The 17,108-nt window shown below is 40.9% G+C and overlaps 1 protein-coding gene across 1 annotated transcript in view; it reads right to left on the reverse strand.

Moving 5' to 3' along the window:
- The window catches only part of LOC124146027, a 260,173-nt gene that overhangs the window by 80,515 nt on the left and 162,550 nt on the right, over positions 1–17,108 (reverse strand). The window contains exon 4 of the mRNA XM_048387425.1: positions 6,902–7,062. Within this exon, the coding sequence (XP_048243382.1) occupies positions 6,902–7,062 (161 nt within the window). The remainder of the gene's footprint in view (positions 1–6,901; positions 7,063–17,108) is intronic.

The raw sequence follows: 17,108 nt of genomic DNA on the forward strand, positions 1-17,108 counted from the left end.
GACCAGTCCCATATACATGAGTAGGGACTCCGAGCCGACCAGTCCCATATACATGAGTAGGGACTCCGAGCTGACCAGTCCCATATACATGTGTAGGGACTCCGAGCTGACCAGTCCCATATACATGTGTAGGGACTCCAGGCTGACCAGTCCCATATCTATGTGTAGAGACTCCGAGCTGACCAGTCCCATATACATGTGTAGAGACTCCGAGCCGACCAGTCCCATATACATGTGTAGGGACTCCGAGCTGACCAGTCCCATATATATGTGTAGGGACTACGAGCTGACCAGTCCCATATACATGTGTAGGGACTCCAAGCCGCCCAGTCCCATTTTTATCCCACTGATGCCAAGGCCAGACAGGGGAACAACAAGTACCATCTTCTGGTGAGATGTGGCGCGATCGAACCATAGACCTTTTTGGTCATACACTCGATTCACAAGACCACGGAGGATGTTCTCAGATTATAATTATATGACAGAGCGGAATATTCTGGATAATAAACCATACATCATGTAAGCAAGAAGGGAGGTGTTCTTCTCTCCTTCATCTTCTTGCTCTTCTTCGACAGCTGCAAGCCAATCAGCAAGCATTGTCACTGCCGAGAAATCTATTACTGACTATGATAATGTTTTTATGGTTTCTTAAAAGAAATCAATTTGTCGCAAGAAGATTTTACTTTGACACATTTAATTTGAGAGTGAGGTATCTGTGGCTTCTCTGACAACAGTCCCTGCAAAGTAAGGATTCAGTCCACTTGCAACAAACTACCATTAACAACTGATTTCTTACGCCATAGAGAGATGACAAAAAGAATGCAATTTGTGTACATGTAAGTAGACTCATGAGGCAGCTAGTCCATCAGAACCTGTTTGGTAACACCGCGGAGTCAGTGGAAGTAACACACTGAGTATGTTCAACATTCTCCTCGGTGTTCAGCATCAAGGACGGAAGTGCAAAACAGTTTGCAGGAAATTGGAACTGTGTGTGGTCCAATCTTTTCTGTAACCAACTCTTATATATAGATTTTACTTTCAATCTTAAAACGGAAACTAACTTGTGATCTTCACAGAGGCGAAGCCATGTCTGACCTTTCTGTTCTCCGTCTTACACATAGGATTTTTTATCTGAGGTCATGTCCCCATTTTACACACAAGACCTCTGTTCCAAATTTTACACATTAGACTTCCTTTCTGAGGTGGGGTGGTCGAGTAGCCTAGTGGTTAAAGCATTCGCCTGTCATGCCGAAGACCCAGGTTCGATTCCCGACATGGGTATAATGTGTGAAGCCAATTTCTGGTGTCCCCCGCTGTGATATTGCTGGAATATTGCTAAAAGCAGCATAAAACCAGACTCATTCACTCCTTTCTGAGGTCATCTCTATTTCCCATTCTACCCATCAAACCTTTCTGAGGTCACCTCTATTCCCCATTCTACACATCAAACCTTTCTGAGGTCACCTCTATTCCCCATTCTACACATCAAACCTTTCTGAGGTCACCTCTATTCCCCATTCTACACATCAAACCTTTCTGAGGTCACCTCTAGTTCCCACACTACACATCAAATCTTTCTGAGGTCACCTCTATTCCCCATTCTACACATCAAACCTTTCTGAGGTCACCTCTAGTTCCCACACTACACATCAAACCTTTCTGAGGTCACCTCTAGTTCCCACACTACACATCAAACCTTTCTGAGGTCACCTCTAGTTCCCACACTACACATCAAATCTTTCTGAGGTCACCACTCTTTCCAATCTTACACATTAGATTTCCTTTCTGAGGTCACCTCTATTTCCCATTCCACACATCAGACATCCTTTCTGAGGTCACTCTATTCCCAATTTTACGTATAAAACCTCCTTGCTGAGGTCACCTCTATTCTCCATTCCACACATCAAACCTTCTTTCTGAGGTCACATGCTTGATTGTGATTGGTTAAAAAGATGTCTCCATTTTGCAACAGAAACCTCTTTTAAACATATTAAGCCTTTTCACACAAAAATCATCCATATGAATACATTGATAGCCTACAAGAGTAGATACCTCTTATTTATACATTTCAAACCTATCGCTAAAGTGCTCTGTTCCAAATCAAAATAAGAGGTATCTACTCTGCAGTGGGACTACATAAAATTTCAAAACACAGTAGGTATATCTCCTAATAAAAACATCAGGCCCTATGTCAATGGCATGTGAGATAATCAAGCCTGGTAGAAAGAGGTGATGTGAAATGGGGTTTAACGTCGCGTCCAAGATTATTGCACTTATATAGCGACGTGCATGTACGTGTGTGTGTGTTTGTGTGTCTGCTTGTATTAGACTGATGCCGATTTATAGTGCTAGCTCACTGAGATACCATGCCGCAGTTTAACATGAATACCCCACTCAGACACTATATAATGACTCTGAGACGAACGCCAGACAGGGTAACAACAAGTACCATTTTTTAACGTCTTTTGGTATGACGTGGCCGGGGATCGAACCCCGGACCTTCCGCTCTCCGGGCGGACGCTCTACCACTAGACAACGGAGGCGGTTTAGAGGTAGAAAGAACCTATAACAAGAAGCAAGAAGACATCGGGATAATTGGGCTTAACTCTACCTTGAACAACATTTAATTTATATCAGCTTTGTGAAAAGAGCCATAAGTGATGCAATTTGTTGACTTTTACAAGTGGAACCCAAAACAACAAGCAATACGAGAACACCTCACCACCTTGAAATACAAGGAATAGGGAAAGCTGGAGAATCAGAGTCATTATAGATTCAACCTAACAACTCATACATACAAAATTTACAATTCTTCTCCGAGGTCCACAACTTCTCAAGGGCTGAACGAACAATCACTGTGCAGCATAAACTTGACACAGCAAAAACAATAACAATTTGTCTTGTCAGTGATTGGAAACACAGCGACCTGGCCATGTCCCAATAAAAGGGCTGGATGATTTGCTAAAGTGGCCGTTCCTCTCTGAATCAATACAGGGCTGGTCATAGATGTGTGGCCTAGCTGTCACAACCATAAGACTATAGGACTTGCTTTGATGACACTGTGTCATCCTGGACGAACCACTGCACCAAGATAACATTCTGCATAAATACATGTGTCACAGTAGCTTCTAAAACAGTAAAAACTAAATATCACAAAACAAAAGGCTTGTTTTTTATCTGTTTAGTGTTTATAACAGAGCAGTATATTGGGTTGACATTGAGCATTGAGGGTCAATATCAAAATGTTATGATATGTTGGCAAGTTGACATCAGCCATTGAATAAATAACTGACATTAAAATATATTAAACATTAAAATAAATATAACAGGAAAAATGCTTGGTACAGATTAGGTTAACACTGGCTGTAGGCTGTATGCATAGACATTGAAACAGGGTGTCCCATCGTCCAAGGTGCTGCAGGTTGCTGAGCAAACCTAACACATATGATCATGAGTTCAAATCCCAGATACACCCTGATTCTGTTTCTAGGTTGGTCAGCACCATACCCAAGATCGTGAGTTTCACCAAGATGGTAAACATCAAAGACCTGAATCAGTTCATGTTTTCTCCCACATCAAGCAGACGCACTGTCATATCACCTAAATAATGTTCAATAGCTGCATTAAACCAAACTCACTCACTCTGTAGAAACACATTGTCGTAACTGACATCTTGTTATTTCTATTTTTTTAAGTCAAATCTTGATCTTTTCAGAAATCAGTTCCTGTCACATAAAAACTGATGAAACGCTCATATTCAGAAAGACTCCGGTTAACACTACACATTAAAACAAACATGTGAACCATTTATTAACCAATATTGACAAATGTTCTCTATTTCCCGAAAACATTTGACTCAATTAACACCTCCATTTTCGTATTCCAGTTCAAATTTGGAGCCTTTCCCATCCAAAACCTCCTTCAGCATTAGAAAGGTTAATTGTGTCATAAAATAAAAACATAAACCACATCAAGTCCCAACTCCATGACTCTCCAAGAAATGGAATATTGAGCTGACTGAGTTAATTCAATACGTTGCCTTATGAGGGACTAAATTCAACTTGATTTCAAGTGGCACCAAATTGCCTTTCAAGGCTTTCCAGGTTTAATAGCAATTCAGACATTTGAGGAAATGGAACAATTTATATTATGCCTCAAGGGAGCTATTTGATCCCAGTGGCTGCCTTACCGACACAGGAAATGATACCAATGTTTTTTAATTACTTTGGTGTACTGACACATGCATTTACATCAATGTTTTGAAATTCCTCTCTTTAAAACATCAGGACAAATCAATGGATCCAGTCATTCCATTCAACAGGTTACTTTTGAGGCTGTCATGGCCATTTACCTCAATTACCACAACATAGAGGCAGTATTCTCCTGTAAAGGTAATTTGTGCAACAGCGTTACTGAAGTCATCGGATACAAATCAAAACCTAATAATATAGCAGTGAAATAAAACTTGGGTTTCAACAATTCCCGTTATTCCAGCAACCCCTGATACTATAATGAGCAAGTTGTCATTGTATATAATTCATCATTGTTTCTGTGCAATGATGCCCCTGTAATTTAACAAAAGAGGAATGAAATCTCAATTCTAGGAGAGGACGTTAAGCACACACACTGGAAAAACATTATCCAGACACTATCATCACAATCTGAAGACCACCAGACACTTTACCATCACAACCCAGGGACCACCAGACACTGTGCCACAACCCAGGACCACCTGACACTGTACCATCACAACCCCAGGACCACCTGACACTGTACCACAACCCCAGGACCGCCTGACACTGTACCATCACAACCCAAGGACCACCTGACACTGTACCACCACAACCCCAGGACCACCAGACACTGTACCACCACAACCCCAGGACCGCCTGACACTGTACCACAACCCCAGGACCACCAGACACTGTACCATCACAACCCAAGGACCACCTGACACTGTACCACCACAACCCCAGGACCACCAGACACTGTACCACCACAACCCCAGGACCGCCTGACACTGTACCACAACCCCAGGACCACCAGACACTGTACCACCACAACCCAAGGACCACCTGACACTGTACCACCACAACCCAAGGACCACCAGACACTGTACCACAACCCCAGGACCGCCACAACCCAAGGACCACCAGACACTGTACCACAACCCCAAGACCACCAGACACTGTACCACCACAAACCCAGGACCACCAGACACTGTACCACCACAAACCCAGGACCACCAGACACTGTACCGCCACAAACCCAGGACCACCAGACACTGTACCACCACAACCCCAGGACCACCAGACACTGTACAACCATAACCCCAGGACAGCAAGACACTGTACCACCACAACCCCAGGACCACCAGACACTGTACAACCATAACCCCAGGACCACCAGACACTGTACTACCACAACCCCAGGACCACCAGACACTGTACCGCCACAACCCCAGGACCACCAGACACTGTACCACCACAACCCCAGGACCACCAGACACTGTACCACCACAACCCCAGGACAGCAAGACACTGGACCATCAAACATTGTATCCAACTTCTTTATGAAGTCACTCAGGACAATGAAAAATCATGGGACAATCAAGAAATTAAGGTCAGGAAGTGAACAGTGTCTGCCTGCATGCATTATCAGTGCCTACAATCTACTTCCTTCTCAATCAATGCTATAGTGTCCATTGTTCCTTGAGGTCTCATTAAAACCAGTGTTCGATGAATATAGCACTTGGACCTGGAGGTTGCAACTCTCCTTACTCCCTAACGAGTAACTGTGCCTTGGTACATGGATCGACTGGGGGCTTTTGATTTACCACAACAACCCAGCAACGGATGATATCAGGCCTTCCAGGTGACAAAGGGTCATCAGTTTCAAATGCTCCTCGAAAGAACACCCAACACCCTCTGATCAACTCCCACTGTTCCATCCCAACACCCCGACACCGAAGGCTAAATAGTGGTAAAAATTGTATTAATCAGTGAGTGAGTGAGTGAGTTGGGTTTAATGCCGCTTTTAAAAGTATTCCAGTTAGCTTAATGTGGGAGGAAAGCCTGAAGTGATGCCGGTCTCAGACATTTACCACTTTGGTGAAATCCACAAGCACGGGTACGGTGCTGACAAACCTAGAAACATAATTTGGGCGAACCGGGATTCGAACCCACAATCATAGGTTTCCGGCGTGCTCAAGTGACGCAACTCTGAACAGCAAATTGCGGCGCCTTAGATGACTGGGCCACCCGTGCCCCCTATTAATCAGTCATGACACCAGGTGTTCTTGAAAAGGGTAAGCATGTCCTCGAAAACTTGTCACAGAAAGTCTGCTACACTGCAAAGCATGTACAGTTTATGATAAAATATGGTAGATGCGACAGTTGTTTGTGGACAGTCTGTTGAGTGAGTATGGTTGGAAGCTGCTTTCAGCAATATTCCAGCAATATCACAGTGGGGCACATGAGAAATGGGCTTCAAACATTGTACCCATGATAGAATTGAACCCATGCCTTTGGTGTGACAAGCAAATGTTTTAACCATTAAGCTACCCCACCACCCCAGCAGTCCTTTGAACCAGAACTAACACATGCTCAAGATAACGGTGCCCAACATGACCACAGTGAACATTGTTTCACATATATGTACATATAAAACTCTGTCTGGAAAGTTTCAATCAAACAATCCAAGCAGCAAAAAAAACCACCAATCAGTACCCAATGCATACTGTTGGCTACCTTGAAAGTCTCAACCAGCTGGAAGGGTCAGAGCCATGTTGATGCATGGCATATTCAGGTCCAGCAGAACAATAAATTGGGCTTCTCCAGTTCATTTCTCTAGGATCAAGTGTAATTGATAGGATTGGGAGAATTACTGAAGTTTCACCTACCATCAGTGACAAATCGGACCACGACAGGCTTCTCGCTGCCGGCTACGAAACCAAAACCTTTTTCTGGATCTCGAAGGAGCTCAACATCGCGGGGTTTCGGCGGTTCGATGTAGTCTGGGTCATTGCGGGGATCCTCCCGAGTCGTGTATTTCTCGATGTGACTGAAACATAACATAAATTTTTTTAAATTGTTGTTTCAGACATTATCCTGGCCAGATTCTGCCTGTTCTTCGCTTTATTTGTACACTTATGTACAAAAAGCAATGACGGAGCCAGAAGTTTTTATACAGTTGTCAATGAGTTCGAGGGTAAGACATATTACATCTAGATAATGCAGTCATTGATGAGACTGCACTGGTGCAGGTGAAAGTCAATTGGTGCAGCCTAAGTTTATAAGCAGAATTCACTGAGTGCAGTCGGTTAAATATTCCACAAACAGGCTAATAAACACCACTTCAAATTTATACCATGTATACAAGATCTAAACAAACTGATGTTATGTCAGGCTACAGTGTGTGTTCATATTTGGAGCAGGCACACCCAAGACAGTGGCAGAATGGAGCTAATGCTACAGTGAGTGAGTGAGTGAGTGAGTGAGTGAGTGAGTGAGTGAGTGAGTGAGTGAGTGAGTGAGTGAGTGAGTGAGTGAGTGACACAGTCAGCAGTACACCAGTGTTTGATAGCATGAACAAAGATCAACACTATGAGAGTACAATGACATGCAATCTTCCAACTTGATACCACCTGCTGCCATTACAGTAGGTGCAGTGTGACAAGGGACAGAAGCCAGCAGGTGATACACACATCTGTATTGGTAATACGACACATTATTCTACTTTCATACATGTTCTATCCATTGAGAAACAGTCCTCTCGAAGAAGATCCTTTGATCAGTCCGTAAAAAAAAATGCTCCACTTACAATAGTGACAATGGTCAGACGTTGGCTCCAACTGTCCACCAATCTAATAGTGTAACTATGTCCCATCCCTTAAACAGTCTACCATATACAATACACCATACTATTCCCCTGAAAACAGTCTACCATATATAATACACCATACTATGTCCCTGAAAACAGTCTACCATATATAATACACCATACTTTGCCCCTGAAAACAGTCTACCATATATAATACACCATACTTTGCCCCTGAAAACAGTCTACCATATACAATACACCATACCTTGCCCCTGAAAACAGTCTACCATATATAATACACCATACTTTGCCCCTGAAAACAGTCTACCATATACAATACACCATACTATTCCCCTGAAAACAGTCTACCATATATAATACACCATACTATGTCCCTGAAAACAGTCTACCATATATAATACACCATACCTTGCCCCTGAAAAGTCTACCATATATAATACACCATGCTTTGCCCCTGAAAACAGTCTACCATATATAATACACCATACTTTGCCCCTGAAAACAGTCTACCATATATAATACACCATACTTTGCCCCTGAAAACAGTATACCATATATAATACACGATACTATGTCCCTAAACCAGTCTACCAAATATACTACACCATATTGAGACCCTAAAACAGTCTGCCATATATAATGCACCATGCTTTGCCCCTGAAAACAGTCTACCATATATAATACACCATACTTTGCCCCTGAAAACAGTCTACCATATATAATACACCATACTTTGCCCCTGAAAACAGTATACCATATATAATACACGATACTATGTCCCTAAACCAGTCTACCAAATATACTACACCATATTGAGACCCTAAAACAGTCTGCCATATATAATGCACTATACTATGTCCCTAAAACAGTCTACCATATATAATACACCATACTTTGCCCCTGAAAACAGTATACCATATATAATACACGATACTATGTCCCTAAACCAGTCTACCAAATATACTACACCATATTGAGACCCTAAAACAGTCTGCCATATATAATGCACTATACTATGTCCCTAAAACAGTCTACCAAATATACCACACCATAATGAGTCCCTAAAACAGTCTGCCATATATAATGCACTATACTATGTCCCTAAAACAGACCACCATATATAATGCACTATACTATGTCCCTAAAACAGACCACCATATATAATGCACTATACTATGTCCCTAAAACAGACCACCATATATAATGCACTATACTATGTCCCTAAAACAGTCTACCATATATAATACACCATACTTTGCCCCTGAAAACAGTCTACCATATATAATACACCATACTTTGCCCCTGAAAACAGTCTACCATATACAATACACCATACCTTGCCCCTGAAAACAGTCTACCATATATAATACACCATACCTTGCCCCTGAAAACAGTCTACCATATATAATACACCATACCTTGCCCCTGAAAACAGTCTACCATATATAATACACCATACCTTGCCCCTGAAAACAGTCTACCATATATAATACACCATACCTTGCCCCTGAAAAGTCTACCATATATAATACACCATGCTTTGCCCCTGAAAACAGTCTACCATATATAATACACCATACTTTGCCCCTGAAAACAGTCTACCATATATAATACACCATACTTTGCCCCTGAAAACAGTATACCATATATAATACACGATACTATGTCCCTAAACCAGTCTACCAAATATACTACACCATATTGAGACCCTAAAACAGTCTGCCATATATAATGCACCATGCTTTGCCCCTGAAAACAGTCTACCATATATAATACACCATACTTTGCCCCTGAAAACAGTCTACCATATATAATACACCATACTTTGCCCCTGAAAACAGTATACCATATATAATACACGATACTATGTCCCTAAACCAGTCTACCAAATATACTACACCATATTGAGACCCTAAAACAGTCTGCCATATATAATGCACTATACTATGTCCCTAAAACAGTCTACCATATATAATACACCATACTTTGCCCCTGAAAACAGTATACCATATATAATACACGATACTATGTCCCTAAACCAGTCTACCAAATATACTACACCATATTGAGACCCTAAAACAGTCTGCCATATATAATGCACTATACTATGTCCCTAAAACAGTCTACCAAATATACCACACCATAATGAGTCCCTAAAACAGTCTGCCATATATAATGCACTATACTATGTCCCTAAAACAGACCACCATATATAATGCACTATACTATGTCCCTAAAACAGACCACCATATATAATGCACTATACTATGTCCCTAAAACAGACCACCATATATAATGCACTATACTATGTCCCTAAAACAGTCTACCAAATATACTACACCATAATGAGTCCCTAAAACAGTCTGCCATATATAATGCACTATACTATGTCCCTAAAACAGACCACCATATATAATGCACTATACTATGTCCCTAAAACAGACCACCATATATAATGCACTATACTATGTCCCTAAAACAGTCTGCCATATATAATGCACTATACTTTGTCCCTAAACCAGCCTACCATATATAATGCACTTTACTATGTCCCTAAAACAGTCTACCAAATATACTACACCATACTGAGTCCCTAAATCAGACCACCATATATTATACACCATGCTAGCGCTATGCCCCTTACAACAGGCTACCATATAATATACAGATCTAAATGTGATACTATGCCCCTTACAACATTCAACTATAAATAATACAGATCTAATGGTGATATTACATCTCTAACAGCTGAGGCAGTAAATACCGTATACGGACATTGCATCTCGTCTGCAAAAAAAAAAGACCTCATCCTTTCACAAACCAATTTCCCTCCTAAATCCCTCTTCTGTAAAAAGGATTTACAAATGTCTGGCAACTCTGTTCAGATTCTGGTACACTCCCTCACAACAAGACAAAAACCATTTTTCTGAATTCTTAAAAGTTCATTTTGATGAAAGAAATCTAAATTTGGAATTCCTGATACATGCACTCGCTGAAACCCAAATGCCAGTCAAGCGAGGTTAATGTCCCTTGAAGAACAAACGTGTGTCTGAGAAACGCAATTAATCTGGAGAAAGGACACCACATGGGCAACCTTTAAATATACAAAAGGATGTGTATGGTTCATTCATCATTAGGCCCATGTTTCCAGTCGGTCCTTATAACACTGTCTCTCGCAGACTGTCCCGTTATCAAAGAGTCCTGTAATCCGCAGAGCATGAGGGTACCTATACCACAAACAGGCTCACTTCAAGGCGTTAACAAATAATCAATACCCAGTCCATACAGACGACAAGTTCGAATCAAATCATTCAGTGCATGGTATTGAAAATGTAAATAGTAATTTGACTTTTACTAGCAGAAAGTAGGAAGAAGGATCGAAATGAAATGGCTTTAATCCAGCAGGAAATGTGGGCTGAACTTGTCAGACAGAACCATTCTGGAGGTCTGGAGTGAGTGAGTGAGTTGTGTATTACCCAACCTTTTAGCATTATTCCAGCCATAGTATGGCAGGGGCCACAATTATTTGGCTTTTGAAATTGTACCCATGTGGGGATTCTAACCCAGATCTTTCACATGACGTCCCAATACAATATACTGTGCCCCATTGCCATTCCCACCCCCAACCTTACCCGGCCCCTGCATGGCATGTCCAGATGTACTGGGAAAACCTATAGGATACCCTTACTATGAGTGAGTGAGTGAGTGAGAGTGGGTGGGTGGGTGTGTGTCTGAGTGAATGGTGAGTGAGTGAGTGAGTGAGTGAGTGAGTGAGTGAGTGAGTGAGTGAGTGTCAGAAATATATACAGCTATATCATTTCAGGTTTTTGAAAGGCATTTAGAAGTGATACACATAAGGAAGAGAATATATGGATGTCAACTTCTTTATTATGAAGAACACATTAATTTTGTTGTCCTTACATGTACATATATATGCTCTCTGCCTAATGGCATTTATTCATCTGATTCAGGAGTTAGCATATACTCCAAAACGTTGTGTTCCTCATAATAAAGAAGTTGACATCCATATCTTCTCCTCCTTATATCTTTTCAGGTGGGAACCAAAAACTAGTGGCAGGGGATATGGAGTGAGTGAGTGTGTTGGGTTTAATGCTGGTTTGAACTGTATTCAAGGTATATCACTGTGTATCACTTGGTGTGTGAAGAAAGCCCGAAGAGATGAAGGTCTCACTGAGTGAGTGAGTGAGTTTGGTTTAATGCTGCTTTGAACTGTATTCCAGGTATATCACTGTGTATCACTTGGTGTGTGAAGAAAGCCCGAAGAGATGCAGGTCTGCGACGTTTACAACTTTGGTGAAACCCACAAGCATGGGTATAGTGCTGAGTGAGTGAGTGAGTTGGGTTTTACGCCACTTGTAACAGTATTCCAGTTATATCGCGGCATGTCAGCTTAATGTGTGAGGAAAGCCTGAAGTGATGCAGGTCTCAGACGTTTACCACTTCGGTGAAACCCACGAGCACGGGTATGGTGCTGACAAACCTAGAAACATAATCGGGCCGAACCGGGATTCAAACCCACAATCATAGGTTTCTGGCGTGCCCAAGGGATGCAACTCTGCTGCACAGCTAATCGCGGCGCCTTAGACGACTGGGCCCCCCGTGCCCCCCGTATAGTGCTGACAAACCTAGAAACATGATCAAGGCAAACTGGGATTCGAACCCACAACCATGGGTTTGGGGCATGCCCAAGTGAGGCAACTCACAGCAAATAGACACACATTAGACAACTGGGCCACCCGTGCCTCCGACAGAGCATATGACTATCACTGTCAACACACAAAAGCCTAAAACATCCTTTTCTTTCTCCAGTGTTATTATTCTCTTTTAACCTAATGTTCCTCTAACTCTTTATGTCACTATGAGTTACCAGAAGATACTGATGAAATTGCTTGCATGCCAATGTTACAAATATGGCCTGACAATGAAGACTGTGGACACACAGGTCCATTAACACAGTCCCCTACTTCTATCAGCTTTACCTACACCGTCTTACCAGCGGGGAATAAAAGACGCATCTCCTCTCCAGCCTTCTCTGGACTTACTCGCGCCATCCGCAGTAATCCCTGCCACAAACCTACAGCAATACCGACCGGAAACCAATCTATTTGTGGCAAGACACACTCCACACGGCCATACATATAGAAGTCTGGACATTTGAACAGCAACATAAAATAAGGCCTATGCTTACAGAAATATCTGGACAACTGTCGGGAATGAGCATAAAAACACAACAGTGCTTTTTACGCTAAGTGACCCTGAGTTATCAGACCAAGTCTTGTACATGTCTCTACATAACAGTTTATATATATATAAACAAGTGACAGCAATAAAATACCACTAACAGCTATTTATAAATATCAAAAACAGATTTTTTTAAATTTTGAAAAGCATCATTAGGTATTGGATAATTTGCAGATTCTTAAATACCTTTTTCTGTAAAAGCTCATTCTCACAGGTTAAGAATTAAGAATTCACAATTCAGTTCAGAATTAAGAATTGCCTTCCATTTTGTGTGAGTTCATTGGAGTATGAACCTTCATAGAGTGAGGGCCACACTACGAAACATCGGAATGTCAAAATATGTAAAAGCACAGCATAAAACAAATAAACTCAAATGACTGAACCAATTCCTGTAATATAACTCTGCTACCACCCGTATATCACCCTCTCTCATCAGGGTTCCACATTCCTTGTTTTACAGTGCCAGTGGTGTGGTTAAATGAGAAAGTAATTTACAGTAAGTGCCTTGGTTTCTGAAGGGCACACTTAGAAGTCATATCTTTTGCAAAAAACACCTTGTGACGATGTGTATTGTGCAGAGCCAGCAATAAATATTTTAAACAAAAGTAAAATGACAACACAAACGTGCATAATGCACAGTAGGAATCAAGAAATAAACATGTTTATTCAGAAATTGAATAGGATGTATTCGGGCTGGGATGGGTAACTTGGGTACTGGTCCTGAGTAGGATCTGGGTACCCGGACCCATGGTTAGTCACTTGATAAATTGTTTCATGACAATAACAATCAAACTCCATGGTTACACTACAAGACGTTTAATGTTCATTTATTTCTGACTATGCATGCATTTCATCCGACTTTTACATGTTTGAGTAAAGAAAAAGTTTCAGTCATATTCACTGTATGCATGATAAGACTGGTTTGTGCATATATCTGAGGAGTTTTTGCCAGGGCTCCTGTAAAACAATTCTCAACTGGACATTTTGTTGCCAACTTAAGACCTACAGTGGGTATCCGGGTAGTTTCGAGTAATAGGAGGTCGGGTATGCGGGTAATACAATCAGACTCATCAAAGCCCTAGGATTTATCAATCTCAATGAAAAAGAGGCCCGTGAAGATCCGGGGTAGAAATTTAGACGCCAAAGATTAGAGCTGCTGGAATATTGCATTTCCACATACAATTTTGTATTCGTATCAAATCATTTTGAAAACAAATTCAGTCATCTATCTAGATCCTCAACCAGATACATAAACTCTTCCAAAACTAATCATCTACAGGTCCACATAACACCAACAGTATTCCTTAAGGAACAAATACACAAATGATTTCCACAGCAACAACTCAATTCCATTCAACAATAATTCAGTATGGGTCACAAACTAGATGCATTCTGTCCTTAACGAGCAGTTACAGTTTCTGCTGCCCCTTTAATACCAGGCGAGCTAAATAGCAATAACATCGTGTGAGGAACAGAGAGACGTATTTAACACATATTGCTTCCTCTTATAGCCTGACACAGGGGATCCCAGTCTCCAAGGCTATTGATTAGTGAACCTGCTTCAGTGTGCATGATGGCAGTACCCATGGTGAATACGAGGCGATGCTCCCCAGCTCCCCTCAACACTCCAGGGCCATGTTCCATGAAGTGTTTGTAGCGTAAAGATGATCATAGCTCCCATACTTTAACATGGACTTACGATAGATGTAGTGCTAAGATGATTGTAACTCCCATACTTTAACATGGGACTTACAGTAGTCGTAGTGCTAAGATGATCATAAGTCCCATATTTTAACATAGACTTTCAACAGTCATAGTGCTAAGATGATTGCAACTCCCATACTTTAACATAGACTCACTACAGTCGTAGTGCTAAGATGATCGATACTCCCATACTTTAACATAGATTTAAGATAGTCATTGTGCTAAGACGATCGTAACTCCCATACTTAACATAGACTTACTACAGTCGTAGTGCTGAGATGATTGTAACTCCCATACTTTAACAAAGACTTACGATAGTCGCAGTGCTAAGATGATCATAACTCCCATACTTTAACATAGACTTACTACAGTCGTAGTGCTAAGATGATTGTAACTCCTATACTTTAACATACACTTACTACAGTCGTAGTGCTAAGATGATTGTAACTCCTATACTTTAACATGGACTTACTACAGTTGTAGTTTTAAGATGATCATAACTCCCATACTTTAACATAGACTTACTACAGTCGTAGTACTATGATGATTGTAACTCCCATACTTTAACATGGACTTACTACAGTCGTAGTGCTAAGATGATCATAACTCCCATACTTAACATAGACTTACTACAGTCGTAGTGCCGAGATGATTGTAACTCCCATACTTTAACATAGACTTACAATAGTCATAGTGCTAAGATGATTATAACTCCCATACTTAACATAGACTTACTACAGTCGTAGTGCTGAGATGATTGTAACTCCCATGCTTTAACAAAGACTTACGATAGTCGCAGTGCTAAGACGACCGTAACTCCTATACTTAACATAGACTTACTACAGTCGTACTGCTGAGATGATTGTAACTCCCATACTTTAACATAGACTTACGATAGTCGCAGTGCTCAGATCATTTCGTGAACAGAGCCCAGCATGTGTACTTCTTCCAGCATCTTTATAGCCGCCCAGATGCAGCTGCTCAAGATTTTAACAATATTTTCGAAGTTTCATTTCAGTCTTTGTGTCAATACACGGAAATAACCACATGAGTGGCTGTCAGATAACATTTATCTTACGAGTTGTTTCAAAATGTATCTAACAGGCAAAATAACAATTTAACACACACAAAATTCAGTGAAGTTAAAAACTAATTTTCTTGAATGATACTTGAAAATACTGTCCCCTGAGTCATATTAACTACTTTAATAATTCAATGCATCAGTGTTCTTTCAACAAAGCATGTTCTCAAATAACCTCACAATAACAGCCCTCTTTCACATGACATTACAAACTTCAGCACCATAGGAAGCAGACTAATCACAACATCCCCATGGTGAGTTCTGATTCCTTGATAAAACTGACAGAACAAGATCCACTGCTGTGAAACACTAACTTGGCATATTCCATCTGGAAGGCAAATATCAGTTTTTGAAATTATTATTATTCTATTATCAAGCACAGCAGGAAAATACAAACTTGGTCAAAGTTGGTCTATAAAATGGAAGAATGTCTTTGAAATATATAGCTGTATTAACATCACATAGCACATTATCACTGCCTACAGGAGGCACGCTGGGTTCCTGATAGATAGTACAACAACAAGCCTAATGCAATATCGGTGAGAACATTGAGTTTTACACAACCATATTTAAAAAAAAGCGACACAAAACATTTCCATTATCATAATATAGCAAAGTCCATTGTATGATTCAGACAATATTAGTATGTACTCATGAATCACTATCAAACAGTGATGATACCAGGTGTTCACGAAAAAGTAATCCTGCACCACCAGTGATACCAATTACAAACACATGCAAAGACAGGTCAATTGTTCACCTTATCCATGGAACATACGGTACAAGTCAGAATAGGGATTTGCTTCAGACATAATTTCTGGCACTAATGCATCAAATTTGGAAATGTCCTCCACATGTCTACCATAAAACCTTTGAAAGCTTTACTGAGGCCTTGAATGTTGTAACCCTGATCAAACAACTTTACAGCAAGAGTCTGATGTTCTTTGAAATCTTTGTGGAAAGTGTATGCTCAATTGTACCCCAAAAGTGAAATTTAGACGCCAAAGGTTAGAGCTGCTGGAATATTGCGTGACAAAAAGTCTTATCATTGCATGGCATGAAAGTTTGGAAGTCCAAACGACACATACAGCTTATAAACATTTACCTCTTTACAGAAGGCCTGTGAAGATCCGGGGTAGAATAGGTCTTCAGCAACCCATGCTTGCCATACAAGGCGACTATGCTTTTTGTAAGAGGCGACTAACGGGATCAGGTGGTC

The sequence above is a fragment of the Haliotis rufescens genome, unplaced genomic scaffold (assembly GCF_023055435.1).
Source record: "Haliotis rufescens isolate VD_foot unplaced genomic scaffold, xgHalRufe1.0.p SCAF_7, whole genome shotgun sequence".
NCBI lineage: Eukaryota > Metazoa > Mollusca > Gastropoda > Lepetellida > Haliotidae > Haliotis > Haliotis rufescens.